Source organism: Oryctolagus cuniculus, chromosome 15 (assembly GCF_964237555.1).
Source record: "Oryctolagus cuniculus chromosome 15, mOryCun1.1, whole genome shotgun sequence".
Classification (NCBI taxonomy): domain Eukaryota; kingdom Metazoa; phylum Chordata; class Mammalia; order Lagomorpha; family Leporidae; genus Oryctolagus; species Oryctolagus cuniculus.
Window position 1 is genome coordinate 33,378,803 of NC_091446.1, and position 16,870 is coordinate 33,395,672.

The 16,870-nt window shown below is 52.1% G+C and overlaps 1 protein-coding gene across 2 annotated transcripts in view; it reads right to left on the reverse strand.

Moving 5' to 3' along the window:
* Positions 1 to 7,838: 7,838 nt before the first annotated feature.
* DNTT (DNA nucleotidylexotransferase) overlaps positions 7,839 to 16,870 on the reverse strand; it is a 32,037-nt gene continuing 23,005 nt past the window's right edge. Inside the window, exons 7-11 of one of the 2 annotated variants that reach the window (XM_070057485.1) lie at positions 16,319 to 16,451; positions 15,241 to 15,349; positions 11,617 to 11,862; positions 10,000 to 10,080; positions 7,839 to 8,246 (exon numbers count right to left, since the gene is read on the reverse strand). In XM_070057485.1, the coding sequence (XP_069913586.1) occupies positions 8,160 to 8,246; positions 10,000 to 10,080; positions 11,617 to 11,862; positions 15,241 to 15,349; positions 16,319 to 16,451 (656 nt within the window). In that variant the 3' untranslated portion in view covers positions 7,839 to 8,159. Of the gene's footprint in view, positions 8,247 to 9,999; positions 10,084 to 11,616; positions 11,863 to 15,240; positions 15,350 to 16,318; positions 16,452 to 16,870 lie in introns of both variants that reach the window. The other variant, XM_002718550.4, reaches the window with a different exon arrangement.

Sequence of the window (16,870 nt, forward strand, 5' to 3'; positions counted from 1 at the left end):
GCTGGCAAGTGCAGACAGGTGCAGCAGGGCCGGGAGTCCGGGAGTCAGAGCACATCCCTCACCTTCACACCTCCCGCTGTGGCTTCACGGGCCGGGAAGAAGCACGGCCAGTGCCTTAGTGTCCTTTTCCGCAAGTTACTACGAATTTGCTCCAGTCCAAAGGATTCTCGAATCAAGCTCGTCACAAACACTGCCTCATGCACTCCTCCAGTGGGTGCCTAGGAAGGAGCCAGCATTTTACCGAGGAGGCGATCAAAGCTCAGCGCGGTTAGGTGGCTCGTCCACCGTCATGGGGTGGGGTAATAATTGGGGAGGCCACAGTGGGTGCACAAATTTGCTGTGTGACGTTTGGGCACTGCCTCTCTGCGGATCGTGGTTTGCTCTCTGTAGAGGAGGAGCTTGGACTAGAAGGCCTCTAAGGCCCCCCACTCAACATTCCTGGGTTTCTTCCTCATTCTACCGCTCTAAATAGGATTGTCTTTGCCTCTGAAACACCTTTTGTTGGCCACCAGAGGGTGCTGTGCTCCCAAATAAAGTAGGCGGCAGGGGCAAAGACAGTTCTGATTCTGGCAGAAAGAAAAACAAAAAAACAAAAAAACACTTGCAGCCTAGCCTAGGACGTCTGTGGAATTCTCCACAGGGCTTTTCAGAGAAGAGAATTCGCGTTAGAATCTCTGAGATTCTCTGGTCCTCCTGCACGGACCGGCAGGCACTGGGCAGAATCAGAGCTGGAGAGCTGTTAGTGTGTGTGTGTGTGGGGGGGGGGGGTTCCCTACACATTTCCCCAGTGTCAGGCCCCTGGTTCTCCTCACTTCGCCTCCCATTCTTGCCACATCACCGTCCCACTGCTAATATTCCCTACAAGCTTTTTCGTATGTTGATTTACTTTTCTTATTTAAATATTATATTCAAAAAGGAAGATTTATATCACTATTATAAGAGGAAAAGCATTGTTTTGTGGCAAACACCAAAATAAATTTCTTTCTAGAACATACACTTCATGCTTATGATTATATTGGCAAACATTTTTGACAGGTTGTTTTTTGTTCTATGTCCTGTGGCTAGAAAAATGGCTGTTAACATGGCAAACACTTGAATATATTCATTAATTAAGTCAACTTAAAAATATTCATAATACCAGGGGCCAGTGATATGGCATGGAAAGTCAGCCACCACCTGCAGTGTCGACATCCCATATGGTCCTCGGTTCCAGCCCCAGCTGCTCCACTTGCAATACAGCTTCCTGCTAATGCATCTGGGAAAGTAGCAGAAGATGGCCCACGTGCTTGGGCCCATGCACCTTCATTGGAGACCCAGAAGAAACTCCTGGCTCCTGGCTTCAGACCAGCCCAGCTCCAGCCGTTGTGGCCACTGGGAGTGAATCAGCAGAGGGAAGACCGAACTCCCCCCACCCCTTTCAAATAAATAAGTAAATCTTTTTAAAAATTCATAATACCTAGAATAATCCTGAATAACACACCTGAAACACTGGGGCAGCAGAAAGTGATCGGTGTGAACAGGCAGGCAGCTGGCTGAGTCTACGTGAGCTGGAGCCCTTGCAGCCCTGCATGTTATCTATCAAAGACGCCTGCCTTCCCAGATGCCTGTGTCTCATCCAAGGCCAAGAGGGAGATACCCTGATTACATGGATATCAAACCGCATGAGGAGGTGCCATAGACTTACCAGATGGCATCACACATGCAAAAGCACCACCCCTACCTCATAAAAGAGGCTGAGAACAGGGGCCGATGCTGTGGAGTAGCAGGTTAAGCCTCTGCCTGCAGAGCCGGCATCCCATACGGGTACCGGTTTGTGTTCCGGCTGCTCCTCCTCTGATCCAGCTCTCTGCTATGGCCTGGGGAAGCAGCAGAAGATGGCCCAAGTCCTTGGGCCCCTGCACCCATGTGGGAGACCTGGAAGAAGCTCCTGGCTCCTGACTTCCGGATCGGCCCAGCTCCAGCTGTTGTGGCCATTCAGGGAGTGAACCAGCAGACAGAAGACCTCTGCCTCTCAAATAAATAAATAAACCTTTAAAAAGAGAGAGAGAGAGAGAGAGAGAGACTGAGAACAGGAGAGAACTCTCTTTTTTTTGCTGCGGACCATGCTGGGAGTGCTATTCAAGCTTTTTCCTCTCTCTCTCTGGGAAAGCCTCTGGTCCACTCATGACAGGTGCTTCTCCGTGGGGGCAGCCCACACTCATGCGTGAATGGATGCTTTCTCTGTTGCTGTTAAATAAACTCTGTTCCTACAATGCCTCCCCTTAGAATTCTTATCTCTGTGTGAGGCAAGAACCACAGTGGAAACTAAGGTGCTCACGCCCACATCAGAGGATGAAGACTTTGAGCTGCGAGGCATGTGAACAGCACACGGTGCCAAATGGTGAGAGCTCTCTCCACTGGATGTGGCAGCTGTCTGCCTCCTCCAGATCCTAAGCTTTCTTCAGTCAGCAACACAAGATGTCACCTATGAGGTCTTCAAGAAGTTTGTGGAAAATGAGAATTATGAAACATTATTCGCAGCTTAAAAATGCTTTATTTGCACCAAATAAACTTGTCTTTCAACTCCACTTCCCATGAACTTGATGAAGTGCCCTGTTCCATGCCTAACCCTGCAGCCCTGTCCAGAGCACTGTTTTCCGTCTGAACCGTCTTGGCTCCGGGTTGGGCATCTGCCACTTGACATCCGGTAGGACAGCTGTTGTGAAACCCAACACAATGGAAGGCAGTGAGCGTCGGGCGGGATGCGGGGAGCCTGGAGGGCCTGAGTCCTGCAGGTGGGACTGTAAAATGGTGCGGCTGCTGTGCAAAGGCCTACGGGGCCGCCTAGGATTTTCACTTAACCCAGCAGTTGCACTTCTAGATTTATACTCTAAGAATGGAAAGCAGAGACTCACACAGACACGTGTTACCCATATTCCTCATAGCATTATGCACACTATCCAAATGGTGCGAGCAGCCCTGATCCCCGTCAGTCCGATGAGCAGGTCAACAAGAATACAGCACACTGACCGAACACACTATTATTCCGCCCGAACAAGGAAGCCAATGTTGATACCCGTGACATGGATGAGCCTTTAAAGCATCGAGCTAAGTAAAGTCAGCTGATCCCGTATGAAGGCGCTGGAAAAGGCAAAGTCATAGACGGGAAGCAGCAGAGAGGCTGCCAGGGAGTGCAAACTTACCGCTTAGTGGGCACAGATTTGAGGTGATGAGCAAGCTCTGGAGATTGCTGGTGATGGCTCCACAACATTATGAACACACCCACGGCCACCGAATCGTGCGGTCAGAATGGCAACATTTAGTCCCACCCGACCACAGCCACCGCCCCAAACGCCCTCTCCCTGTAGGCAGCCACGCACGCACAAGGACACTGACACACAGCCATCACACGCACGCACGGCCAGTAAGCGCATGCGTGCCCGCGTGCACACGCCCACCCACCCCATCCCCATCGTAGCTGATTGGACTCTTGATGCCCACCTGACTCTGGGCAGCCTGTCTATTGGCTGGAGAGCTACCAATGGCCATCTGGCGCTGATCCTCTGCTGATGAAAGGGAAGTCCGAGCCTCAGGGACTAATGGACGGCGTGCTTGGTCCTTGCGTCTCTTCCAAGCTGCGGTGCGCGGGAGGCCCGGGAGGCCCAGGAGAGCAGCTTTGATGCGGCGCCTTCCGCACCCACTAGGTCACCTCGTTGAGGTGCTGCTCGGCCTCAGGCTTGGCCCCAGGCGCTGGTGGGAGTGATGCTACCGCCCCCACTTGCCAGGGCGCGGCTGCCCTTGCCTGCTTTATGCGGAGCCCAAGTTCCGACTCCCAGACGCCGCCTGAACCCAACTCGGAACGTTCTGCTGAGTCCTCCAAGGAAGGGGACGCTGGCCGACCGCGAGGTCGTGGGAAGGTACGGTGAGCCATGGAGCCCTGCTGGGCAGCAGCGTTCAGAGCCCGACTCCCCCACCCTTCCCACAGCACCCCACGAAGCCAGGCCTGGCTCTCAGCTCAGTGCTCCTCCACCCTCCCTCCCGCTGGCTTCCTCCAAGCCGCTCACTGGCCCTGCTTCCCTGGATGTGGACTAGTGGTCATGGAGTTTGCCTCAGCCCAGGCTCTGCTTTCCCACTCTCTGTGATCTCCAGGGAGCCGTGGGGAAGAAGGGCTAAGTCCCACACCAGGCCCCTTAAGTTTTACCCTAGCCTGTCGTTTGGCCACGGAGACAGGTGTCATCACCGCTCTCACCCAGGCTCCGGATTAACCAGAGTGGGGCTCACAGCTCCAAACCTCCTTCTCGTTCCTCCGTGTGTCTGGGTCCTGGCAGGCTGGTTCCTGAGGGCATTCATCCCAGCCTCTCATGCCGTGCTGGGACCGTGGCTATGTCTTCCGAGCTGTGCTGTGTGCGACAGCGGTGCCCTGGGACACAGCTCAGGGTGGGGGTATGGGCAGGCTCTGAACCCAGCTGAGCCACTCTCAGAGAAGGTCTGTCTAGGATTCCCTTTCCTCAGCAAGGTACAAACACTTCACACTTTGGTTCCGAAAAGTGACAGAGATGCCCCTAAAACTGCCTGTGAGCCGAAACGAGTTTTGTTCTTCTGTGAGTCCTCAGTGCCAGCAACAGGGCTTGGCACACAGTAGGGGCTCATAAACACAGTGACCATATCACTTATCCTGCAAACCAGAATGTTCCAAGAGAGGAAGGGCGTCCCATCGTAACTGTGCGGGGACAACAGGAGCAGCAGGTGAAACTGCCTGGAAGGCCAGAATGGATGGATGGATGATGGATGGATGGATGGATGGATGGATGATGGATGGATGATTGATGGATGGATGGATAGATGGATGGTGTATGGATGGGTGATGGATGGATGGATGATGGATGGATGGATGGATGATGGATGGATGGATTATGGATGGATGGATGGGTGATGGATGGATGGATGATGGATGGATGATGGGTGATGGATGGATGGATGGATGGATGATGAATGGATGGACGATGGATGGATGGATGGATGATGGATGGATGATGGGTGATGGATGGATGGATGGATGGATGATGAATGGATGGACGATGGATGGATGGATGGATGATGGATGGATGGATGATGGATGATGGATGGATGATGGATGGGTGATGGATGATGGATGGATGATGGATGATGGATGGATGATGGATGGGTGATGGATGGATGGATGGATGATGGATGGATGATGGATGGATGGATGGATGATGGATGGATGGGTGATGGATGATGGATGGATGGATGGATGATGGATGGATGATGGGTGATGGATGGATGGATGGATGGATGATGAATGGATGGACAATGGATGGATGGATGGATGATGGATGGATGGATGATGGATGATGGATGGATGATGGATGGGTGATGGATGGATGGATGAATGATGGATGGGTGATGGATGGATGATGGATGGATGATGGATGGATGGGTGATGGATGGATGATGGATGGATGATAGATGGATGGATGATGGATGGATGGGTGATGGATGGATGATGGATGGATGATAGATGGATGGATGATGGATGGATGGGTGATGGATGATGGATGGATGATGGATGGATGATGGATGGATGGGTGATGGATGGATGATGGATGGATGATAGATGGATGGATGATGGATGGATGGGTGATGGATGGATGATGGATGGATGATAGATGGATGGATGATGGATGGATGGGTGATGGATGATGGATGGATGATGGATGGATGATGGGTGATGGATGGATGGATGGATGATGGATGGATGGATGATGGGGGATGGATGGATGGATGGATGATGGATGGATGGATGATGGATGGATGATGGATGGATGGGTGATGGATGGATGGATGGGTGATGGATGGATGATGGATGATGGATGGATGGATGATGGATGGATGGATGATAGATGGATGGATGGATGATGGATGGATGGATGATGGATGGATGATGGGTGATGGATGGATGATGGATGGATGGGTGATGGATGGATGGATGATGGATGGATGGATGATGGATGGATGGATGGATGATGGATGTAGGTCTGTGGGATGGCCGAGCTAACATGGCTGCTTCCTGAACTTTCCAGATTGGGAGAAAGAGCCTGGGCTTTGGAGTCACACAAGCTGGGACTTGAGGTCAAACCTGGCTTCGCTGCATAGTGGCTTAACCTTGGACAGGGAACATGCCTGCAGGTTCTTCTCCTTTGTATATCAAGTGTTCTACGCACCTCGGGACTCCTTGGAAAGTGACTGTGGACACTCAACAAGGAGCAGGTGTCAGTGGTGCAGCGGTTTAAGGTGCTTCCTGGGACACCTGCATTCCATACTGGAATGCCTTGGATCCAGTCCCACTTCCGCTTTAATCCAGCTTGCTGCTAGTGCACACCCAGGGACACAGGAGGTGATGGCTCAAGTTCTTGGATCCGTGCCACCCACAGGGGAGACCCGGAGGGAGTTTGGGTTCCTGGCAGCCCCAGCTGTTGAAAGCATTTGTTGCTGTTGCTCTGCCTTTCAAATAAGTATAAATAAATTAGTAAACTTAAAAAAGAAACACCTAACACCCGTTGCATATGCTGGATTGCGGACGTGATGCGATATTGATTGGGGGGGGGCTCATCCTGATGGGCTGGACTGGATGATAGAAGGAAACCTCAAGGTCATTCCTCCTCTTAAAACCCAGATGCCTGGGGGAGTTTCCTCTGCAGGCATCCCCCTGCCTCTCCTTTTTTGCCTGCCACCATGTTGGCTTTCAGAGGTCAGTGCCCTGCCGAGCCGAGGTTCCTGCTCCTAGCTCCCTGGCACCTCGGGATTTGCTAGGACTGAGTGCAGTGGGCTGTGGGGAGAGGAAAGAGTGAACAGGATGCCCACACTGGTCTCTCTCAAGTGCCTCACATTCACAGGCCCAGCCCTTCCCCCACTCCCTGCATCCATGCTCTTTGCCCTGGAACTTGGCACGCCTTGGCACTGTGACACACTTTCCCAGCCCCCAAGACTCAGGCCGTGCCGTGCTTTTGCTGCCTGACGTTAACAGGCACGGGAAGAGGCTTGAAAAGTGCTTGCTCACTGGAGTTTGCTTGCTCTCGGTCTGTGCTGTCATCACAAGGATAAGCTCAGGTTAGCCCGCTGGTCCCAGGTGGAGGATAGCCCAGCCACTGGGCAGATCTGTGCTATGTCACTCAAATTCTGCTGATACTACTGCACTAGGAAGGCAAGGAGTCGCTTTCTGTGTGTGTGCTGGGGGCACCGTGCCTCTCTGTGGGGTCTTGGATGTCCCGATGTCGTCTTCTCTGAGGGGACTGGAGAAAGGGAGAAGGGTGACTAGGGGTCTCGCTGGTCTTCAGCAGGCTGAGGACCCCAAGGAGGCTGGAACGGAGGGCGTCAGAAGGGGTCTGGAGCCTGGGAATCCCATGGGCTGCCTCTCCCATGGCTGCCTCCCTTCCTAGGGTGCCCTAACACGAAGAGACCAGGAGAGATCGTCTTCCTGAGAGAGGCTGAGCCACGGAGCTCCAGAGACAGGCGCCAAGATGGAAAAACAGAGATGCCGCTTTGGTGGTTTAGACACAGCACTTCCCTGTGAGTGAAAGCAGTGGGAATTCGGCCCTTAGGTGGCGCTGTGCTGGGACTCTGGCGCTCAGCTCCTTGGGGATCAGAGCTGAGCCCATCCAGAGTCAGCACCCCCTCCTGCGAAGCTAGGACCCGGCATCCCCTTTGGAATCACTGTGTCTTCTAACTAGCCCTGTTTGTCCCCCAAAAATAAAGTGGAAACTGACACTTTTGACATCGGTGGTTAAAAATCTTTTATACTATTTGAGTGAAGAAAAGACGACTCCACCTGCTGGCTTCCTCTGGTTTTTATTGGAGGTTGAGAGTGCTCCAGCTACACTGGGAGCACAGTGGGCCCTGAGCACCCACAGCAGCACTGTTTCTACAGCAAAATGCCTCATGCATTAGAAGCGACAGTTGTCCTAAGGGCCTGTCGGCACATAACCCGTGAGCAGGTGGTGCCTTATCCTGTTCCCAAAGCTATTTATTTCTAGTGGCAATCTGCGTTTAAGCAGGACCTCAAGAATCCAGAACTTTCCGAAGGCATCTTTGGCTAATGTGACACGTAACTTACTTAACCTGGAAAGAACAGGGAAGAAAAAAATGTTGACAAGTTTTTTCTAGGCATTTCTTTCCCATGGTTCAATGTAATCCAGTCCCAGGTGCGCAAATATTTCTTCTTCACTTTCTGCCTGGAGAAACATCCTCTGAAAACAACAAAATGGGTGCATTTAGACATTTTTTTTTAAGCATCTCAGTGCAGCCCCAGTGAAAGCATGCCTTATCAAACGGCCTTATCAGAAGGACTTCTTGCCAAACATAATTCCCTGCTTCGGATTGTAAGAAGTACGTTTAACAGCTTCCCATCCAAAAATATGGTACGGAGGGAATGCAAGTAAAATCCTGGCAGCTCGACACACACAGCAAACGGCACCTGGATTTTTTTTTCCCTGTTGGTCTGCAGTTCTTAACCACACTGAACCATCTGACAGTGCTTTTAAAGCGACACTTAAGTTTGAGCCACACCCGTTCTAATGAAAGCAACGTTTCAGAAGTCATCAGTCTGTTTCTGAGCTCTGGGTGATTCTACATGCGTCTTTCTTCATGTTCACCTACCTAAAATGTGCAGTGAGAACTAGGTATTGCCAGCAACTAGAGGATGCCTGGACGTGTGGGGTTCCCCTCCAGCCTTCCACACCAGCCCCTGACCAAGCCCCAGTGCCGTTTTCTGTGTACAGCACAGTGCTGGGCACCTAGAAGGCATTTGCTGACGTTGAAGTGTGTGGCGTGTGAATTTGTAAGTGGCCCCAAGTTGGGTGTGTGTGACTCTGCCTCTGCTCATGTGCTCAGCATCTGAGGTTTTCCTGCCAGCATCTTAGCACCTTGATTTTTCTTCGGGAGACCATCCCTTGCTAATTGCAAACCACAAGGATCAGGTGGTGCTGCGCCATCTCCAAGGAGATGCATCCAACCCAAACCTGGCCTATCTGAGCTACAGTAGTGGGGTCAGAGGTGGGCACGTGACCCCAGCCTGGCCAATGAGCATCACCTAGGATTCTTGCTTGGAGCTGTTAGGAAAGAGGCTCTTCTGTGTTGAAACTGGAATAATGGGACCTGTGGGAAAACTCAGACTGAGACTAAAACCAACACTGAGTGAAGCCTATCTGAGCACCTGGATACAGCTGTGCCTGAAGCCAGTGGTACCCCTGGATGCTGTGGTATATGATCCCCCTTTCCTCTTTTGCTTCTGCCATTTTGAGCTCTGTTTCTGACTCCTGTGACTGAGACAGTCCTAGACTAGAGCAGGGGCATTGCTACCAGTTCTCCCTGGGAGCCTCAGCTGATATCCTTGACTGCTCTAAGAACAGCAGACCTTGACACATGTGGATGTAACATCTGACTCTTTAACTGTTCATTCACTTAGCCGTCTGCTGAGGCAAGAGCTGCATCGTGACCACAGCACGCTAGCATGCCAGGTAAGTCCTGTAGCCAGGGAGTAAGACGGCTGCGTGCCCTCCCGCTTCTCAGGTAGCTCTGGTGCTCTCCTTCTCGCAGGTGACCCTCATGAATGACCTACGTGTGGCCACTAAATGCTGCTTCCCCCTGCATATGCGGGGTGCTTGAGTGTTATTCGTGTTCTGGGGGAATTCTTTGGAGTGACTCATTGCAAACACCAAGGATATCCAAGGTCAGTTAACGTTCCCTGCTGGACTGGTTCCGGAGGCCCAAGGAGCTCATCGTCTTTAAGCCAGAAGCTCCTGAGTTACATTCTGGGCCAGGTGGGGACCGTGGGCCTGTGGGGATCTTGCCAGCTGTTCTTAACCACGATCAGCTGGGGGATAGGGCACTCACAGCAAAGGAAACTGGGCCTTGACACCGGATATCAGGCAAAGCCAGTGCTCAGGGAGCCAGCCTGGGGGAGGAGGATCAAAGGGGCCCATTCCAGGACATAAACTCTACCTTGGTCTTGTCATATAAAGCATGGTTATCCAGAATCATCCTCCGCTCATGTGTGGCGTAGCGCCGGAGGTCTCTTTCAAACTGCTGGACAAGAGAGAATTAACATGAATTACTCTCAGTTATGATGTCCTCAGTGTTAGGCATTTGGAGATATCATTCTCCTCCAGTGACAGATTTTCTCCTCCAGGGAAAGTTCTCTATGACAAAGCTCCATGCTCCCTTGAGCACGCTAGAACGTAAACCTCAGGAGACTAGAATCAGATTTGTTTTGTCCATAACCCTGTTCCCATGCCAAACAGGGCCTGCCATATTAAAAAGGGTGTGTCAAATGTTTGTTGCATGAGTGAATGCATAGAATTAGCATTGTGTTCAGAATAATACCTGGTCCAGAGTCAGAGCTAGAGGAATAGTAGCCTAGTTTTGTGTCTTTTCTAAACCTTAAATACCATGACTGTAACTGACGATAAGGAAGCTTGGGATACCCACATTCCCTATCAGAGTACCCTGGCTGGAATCCCAGCTCTGCTTCTCTGTCCAGTTCCTGCTAATGCTCACTCTGCAAGGCAGCAAGCAATGGCTCCTGCTTGGGTCTGTGCCACCTGTGTAGGAGACACAGACTGAGTTCCTAACTCCTGGTCTCATCATGACCCAGCCCCAACTGTTGCAGGCATTTTGGGAGTGAACCAGTGGAAGGAAGACATGTCTCTTTCTCCTCTTTTCAAAGGAAATGAAAAAGAAAGAAATTTAAATAAAAAGAGCATAGGGAGTCAGGACACCCATTACAGCCTGGGTTTTGTCCCTACATGGCTGTGCATCTCTGGCAAGTCACCTACCCTCTCTGAATCTTGGTATGGAAGGATGGAGGAAGTGAGACTGAGGGCGCCCATGGCTGTGCCTCCTCTCAGACTTTGATTCTTTGAACGGTGAGCTGCCCCGGAAAGACATTTCCCATGGCTCTAAGATGCAGAGAGCAAAGCCTGGAGCCCAAGACAGAGGACAAGAAATCCCTGGGGAAAGCACAGTGGCCGTCGTTTTCTGAGAGCAAGCCCCACAGTTGCAATTGTCCTTTTTGTGGGCTGTTAGGGGAAAGCCTGGGGAATTGCGCCCTCTAGTGGTAAGGGACCATCTCCCGTTCGGGGCCCGAATGCCGCAGAGCAAAGCTGGCTGGGATCGGGAGCGCCTCGCTCGTCCAGCATGGTGTACAAGTCCTCTGTACAGGGTGTACGTGTACGCCCGTGAGAAGAGTCCTTCCAGTTCTCTGGGGCTGGAAGTGGGCTGGGGCCCCTAGGAGGTCCTGCAGCCAGGGCTAGGATGAGCCCACGTCCGTGCTGGTTTTTCTGCTTCGGTGGTTCTCACATTTGAGCTGCTTCAGAATCAGCAGGAGGGAGCCCAGTGGATCTAGGGTGCGGTGAATTTACCTGCTTCCGGGTAAGGCTACTGCTGCTGGTCTAGACGCCACACTGGGAATGACTGTTGTGGGTTCATCCCTCTAACTGGATCATGTGATCGCAGGAGCTTTCTGGGCACTGCCCCGCCCCGTCCCCTCCCAGCTTGCGCCAGGCAGACCCGACCCATGTCTTTTGGAGAACAACATGCAAACATCCATGGTGCACTTACCCGGGAGCCAGTCCACCCCAGCAGGGCAAAGGCGTGGCACTCGTAGGGACACATGACCAGGTCCACGCGGATGGCCTTCCAGTTCTTTCCTTCCTGCTGGCTGGGCCTGTCGCTGTCCACTCTCTCGTGGGGCAATTTTAAGATTAGAAAGCACTTTTGAAAATGATCCAAGGCATCCACCTTCCTGCTGGGCTGCTTGAGCTTTTCAAACGTGGACTCCATGAAGTCGTGGTATAAAAGTAATCCCTGGAAGAAACAGGGCAGAATTGTCCCTGCTGGAGAGGGTCCCCGTTTTCAGGCAGGAGAGCTGTGTAGCCAGAGCCAATGCCACTTAACGGCAAAACGGCGTGAAAAGTCCCTCCTCACTTAGGAATCTCAGCCAGTGCTGGGGCATGGGAGTCCCTTCGCTCATTTGCAGACAGTGTAACCATAAACGAGAAAGCATGTTCTTTCTGGGGGTGGCTTTGAGTTGGTGTCCCCTTCTGCTACACTGATGACGGGTTCAGTTTGGCCGACGGGGTTGTGGCTGCAGGTTCAGCTCCACTTTTCTGCGTTGCCTCTGGGATTCTTTCTCATGAGAGACTGTTGCTCCCCCTGCCATGGAGGCGGTGGGATGCAGTTAGCAACATGCTTAACAAGTGGTTGTAAGAGATGCCCCAGCAAGCCGCCACCCTCTAATTTGTCTGCTCCCCAGGATTTCCTCAGGACAAGGCCAGGGAGGCAGACACATGCAAACTAACTGCCCAATCTAAGTGGCAACTAAAAGAGCAAATGACCCCCAATGCAGTCACAGCTGTCGGGGTGAATGACTGGTTATCACGTGTTCTTTGGGTCAGACATTCTGAATTTGTCACAGAAGCATGTGGAGGGTCTGATCAAGCGTGGTGTGCAGGACCCTGCCCTGGCATTCCAGCAGGGGCGAAGGAAGCAGGACCGATGCTGCTGTTGCTGGTCCAGGGGGCGCACTTGGAGCGTCACTGCTTCAGCTCCTGGTGGGACATTCTTTGCATTTCTTCTGCAGACCCCACAAGCCTCATTTCTACGCAGGAGGCTCCCTTTGCTTTTGCTGACCTCAGGAAAGGAAACCCCTCCCATCCCGCCCAGGAAAGGTGTAAGGCGGAACAGACTCCCTCTGAGGACTGGCGGAGGAACACCAATGTTGGATGTTGCCAGGGGTAACCTCTGCTAACAGCCCAGGAAATGCTACTCTGGTTTTCAATGAGACTTGTTGGAACTGGTGCCATATTGCAGTCTTTAGTGTACATTTAAATATATAAATTTGGAAAGGACTCTGTTAAACCATTAACAAGTCTCACGTTGAAGCCAACTTTGTCAGAATGCCCACCCGCCTCTTAAGAAACCTCCTAAGCTGACTTCCTGATAGTGAGCTGTGTTTATGCTGCTGCCACACGGTGGCGCCAGGTGGCTGGTAATGGCCAGCTGGGCCATCCTTGGCCGTGGCTCCTCTTGAGTTTTGCGGGGCATTTGGGAGGCGCCCCTTGAATGAGGAGCCCTGGTTGTCGGCACACACAGCACCCCTGGTGTCGCCGCCAGCTCTTGGCCTGGGCATCTCTGCAGTCTGCAGTTTCCTTCCTGTCCCCGTTTCCCTTCAGGTGACTTCTCTTCTCTGAAAATTCCCTTCTAGGCCTGAGCTCTGGATTCCCCATCAGTGCCCACCGGCTGACTGGGTAGTCACACCAGCCTGCTCTCTGTGTTTCCTACTGGAAACGGGGAGACCCTGGACAAGGAAGGAGACATTTCCCTTCCTCCCTCTCTCCAGGGACAGAGCAGTCGGCTTGCTGGTGACTGAGCGAGGGAAGGGAGGTGTGACGGGAGACTGGGCTGCACCCACAGGCACCAGCCCCTCGGCCACTGGAGCAGGAGGTTTCCACCGAAGGCAGAGCCTGAGGCCCGCCACCAGGATCCTTCCCTCCCTCTGTCTCCAGCTCCCTCCAGTACCTTCTGGAAGACTCTGCCTCTCCCAAAGTTGGGGCAGTTTCTCAAAGTGAGCATATTCTTTACTCTGGAGTGGTTGTCACTACTTCCCATTTCTCAGCAGTTCTGTGAACTAGAGACGTGGCTACACACACACACAGTCAGGGCCCCGCAGCTTTCCCCCTGTGCTCAGTGTTGTCATTGAGGGAAAGGGAAGGGCTGCGCCTGCTCACTCCCGGGCCCCTCACCTGGCCCAGAGGTCTGTACAGAATCGCACATGAGATGTGTGATTATGCAGTAGCAGCCACCGCCTATAAGGCAAAAAGCCCTGATCAGGAACTGTGCACCAGGTTTTTGAATTCTCTCTTCTGGTCCTCCCCATCAGTGCACGAGCAAGGCTCGCCATCCCTGGCTCACAGAGGAGGGGAACGTGGACAGATCAGAGAACCGGTCCCAGCTCTTTCAGCCCTTGGTGGCACCTGCATTTAAAGGGCCCATCTCTGCTTGGGGACCAGCAGGGTGACTGCCCCAAAACTGAGGAAAGGCCAACCATGGGCCTCAGTGTGGCGAGGGTGGGATCCACAACGCAGGGCAAGAGCCCCAGGCCTTGGCCAGCAGCGCCCAGAGGCTGTGCTCCCTCATCTTGTCCAAGGTCATTGGTGTTCCCCGCCCAAGTAGAACGATGGGCTAGCATTTCTGACTCCTCCTTGGCCTGCCTTCTCCTATCGTGGCCTGTTATGTCCACTCTCAGGCTCCTGTCTTCCCTGAGTCCATTCACCTTTGAGATGCAGAGGGACCTCGAGGTGACCTTGCAAGTGAGTATGTATCTGGTTCAGAGTTGAGTCCTCTTGCCAGTGCTCATAGCTCTGGGGTCGTCTAGCACTTAACATTCTCTTTACCAGGGGTCTGCTCTCTCTGAGCTGGGTCCACGCCCCACAGACCCTAACCTCAGGAAGTGTGAAGCTGTCCAGAAGGACCCCTGCTCGCCCCAGCCTCCTGAGCCTTCCCAGGTCCGCAGGCCCCCAGGCAAGGGCCACCTTCTCTGTGCCAAAGGCTCTCTCTAGGGTCAGCCAGGAGCCAGGGCCCTGTAGGTGGCTCTGACCTGGGGTTGGCTCAGCTTCCTCCCCTGGGCAACAGGCCGGCCTGCTCTGGGTCTGATGTCCTCAGGGCTGGTGTCTCTGAGCCTTGACCTCTGCTGCACCCGACCTGCCCTTGTTCACTTCCTTCTTCCTGTCTCAGCACAAAGTCAAGGTGGGGTGAACCAGGATGAGTAGAATTCAGGGCAGCAGCCACAGCCTAAGGCAGATTTTATCCCACTCCTAGCAGTGCTGCCCTTCTCAGAACTTGCAGCTTTCCTGGCTCATAGGCCCAGGTCTCCCCAGCGCAAGTTTTCCAGTTTGCTTGTGTGCTTAAAGGTCTCTGACAGACACATTTACACAGCTGCCCCAGGCCCCTTTTGGTAAAGGACAGGTGTAAAGAAGCAAAATGCACATTTGTGATGCGTATTCTAGAACCCAAAGCAGATAGTCGTATTACTTTGGGTCATGTGGCGTTGTATCAGTGTCACAAAAAATCAAAAATTGATTAGACTGTCATTGCGCAATGGCAGGGCGAAAATTGTAAAACTCAACAGTGGTAGCAAGACTTAAGTCTATGAGCCTCTTTTTTTTTTTTAATCTTTCTTCTTACCTTCTTTTCCCATAAATTTACCACTTTATGTAAGAGTTGCTGCTCGTCTTCTTCTGTTGATTCGGGGCTGGTAATTAAAAAATCCACATCATGACCAATCTTCTTACCCCTATTAAAAACATATATAAAAAATGGAAATCAATTAGGTTTTTGGCCCTCATACTTTTTTTTTAAAGTCACCTTTGTTTCTATCTTCAAGGTTTAAGTTTGCAACACAAACATTTTTTTAAACAAAATATTCTTGGTGGCACAGCTCTATTCCTTGCCAAATAAATTTATGACACAGGAAAAAGTCATACATAGTATGTATAAGATTATGTATGGGCAAAAAGCAGAGATTATTTCTTCTATACATATATACATGGTGACAAACAGGCCAACAAGAGATTAAAAAAAATGTTCACTTAACCAAGGTAGTGCTGTTTGAATTATGACACAGATGAATGGCATTTTGTAAGATTCAGTCTTTCCCTCTTTCTCCTTGCCCCCAAACCTGGCTTGTCAAAACAGCCAATCCACCAGTAAGAGGGCCAGAAATACCTCTGTGAAGGGGAGGCCTCAGTACCCCACATCTCTGTGAAGAGCTTGTTCATTCATTCGTGGGCTGGACCCCGATTTCTTGAGCACCTCCTTCATACTGTTCACCTAGGCTCTAACGGCTCAGTGGGGAAGGCACACACCGGAGCAGATGACTGTCACTCTGCAGCAAGTGCTTGGCAGGTGTTCAGGGAGCGCTGAAGGGGGACCCTAACCCAGCAGAGAGGAGGAGGCTGGAGGAGGCAGCACCTAAACTGACTCTTAAAGGATGAGGGGAAGCCAGCCAGGTGACGTCCTGATGAATGGCAACTGAAGCAGAAAGCACAATGGAGCAAAGTAGTGGAGACGGCAGACGGGCCCGTGTGTGCCGGGAGCGACATGTTGTTTGGGATTGGTGAAGTGGAACATGGAGCGCAGGAGACAGCACTGCAGGGGAGGCTGGCACCAGATTGTGAAAGGCCTCTTGTGCCGTTTCAGGGCCAGCTGAGAGGCCAGGAGCCACTGAAGTGTTAGAGGCAGCAAAGCAGCCCACGTGGTTTACCTCCGGAAGCCTCCGGTCATGGTGATGAAGGCACCTGGAAGGTATGCCCGCACGGCCTCTTTAACCAGCACATCAACCGCTTCTGCTTCTGCCCTGGTCACACAGCTCACGAGGTCTTCATAGTAGCGGAATCCTGAGAGGCCATTGGACAGGTCAGCAGAGAGAGCAACATGCAGATGACATACTGAGCTCTCCGTGGGAGGTGGTTCTGCCCCTAAATAGAGCTAATATGGCCACAGGCATCAGCACCAAACCCCATTTCCATAGAGGCAGAGTAACCTGGTAGGGCATTTGGCTGTGAATTTTGCATGACAACAATGGCCCTTTGCTTTCTTACAGTTTCCTAAGAAGGAGATAGTGTTGCATAGCCTTCTGGGATCCAGGCCGTTCCATCCTCATTTCATTCTGAAGAACTGACATTCTTGATCAATAGCTTGTGCCCATCAATAAGTTGTGCCCTTCTAAGAGACAGGAAGATTTAGAGTTGGAGGATGATGGATCAGTGAAATATCAAAGTGAACAGGAAGAGGGTGGGTTTGGGTCTGAAACAAG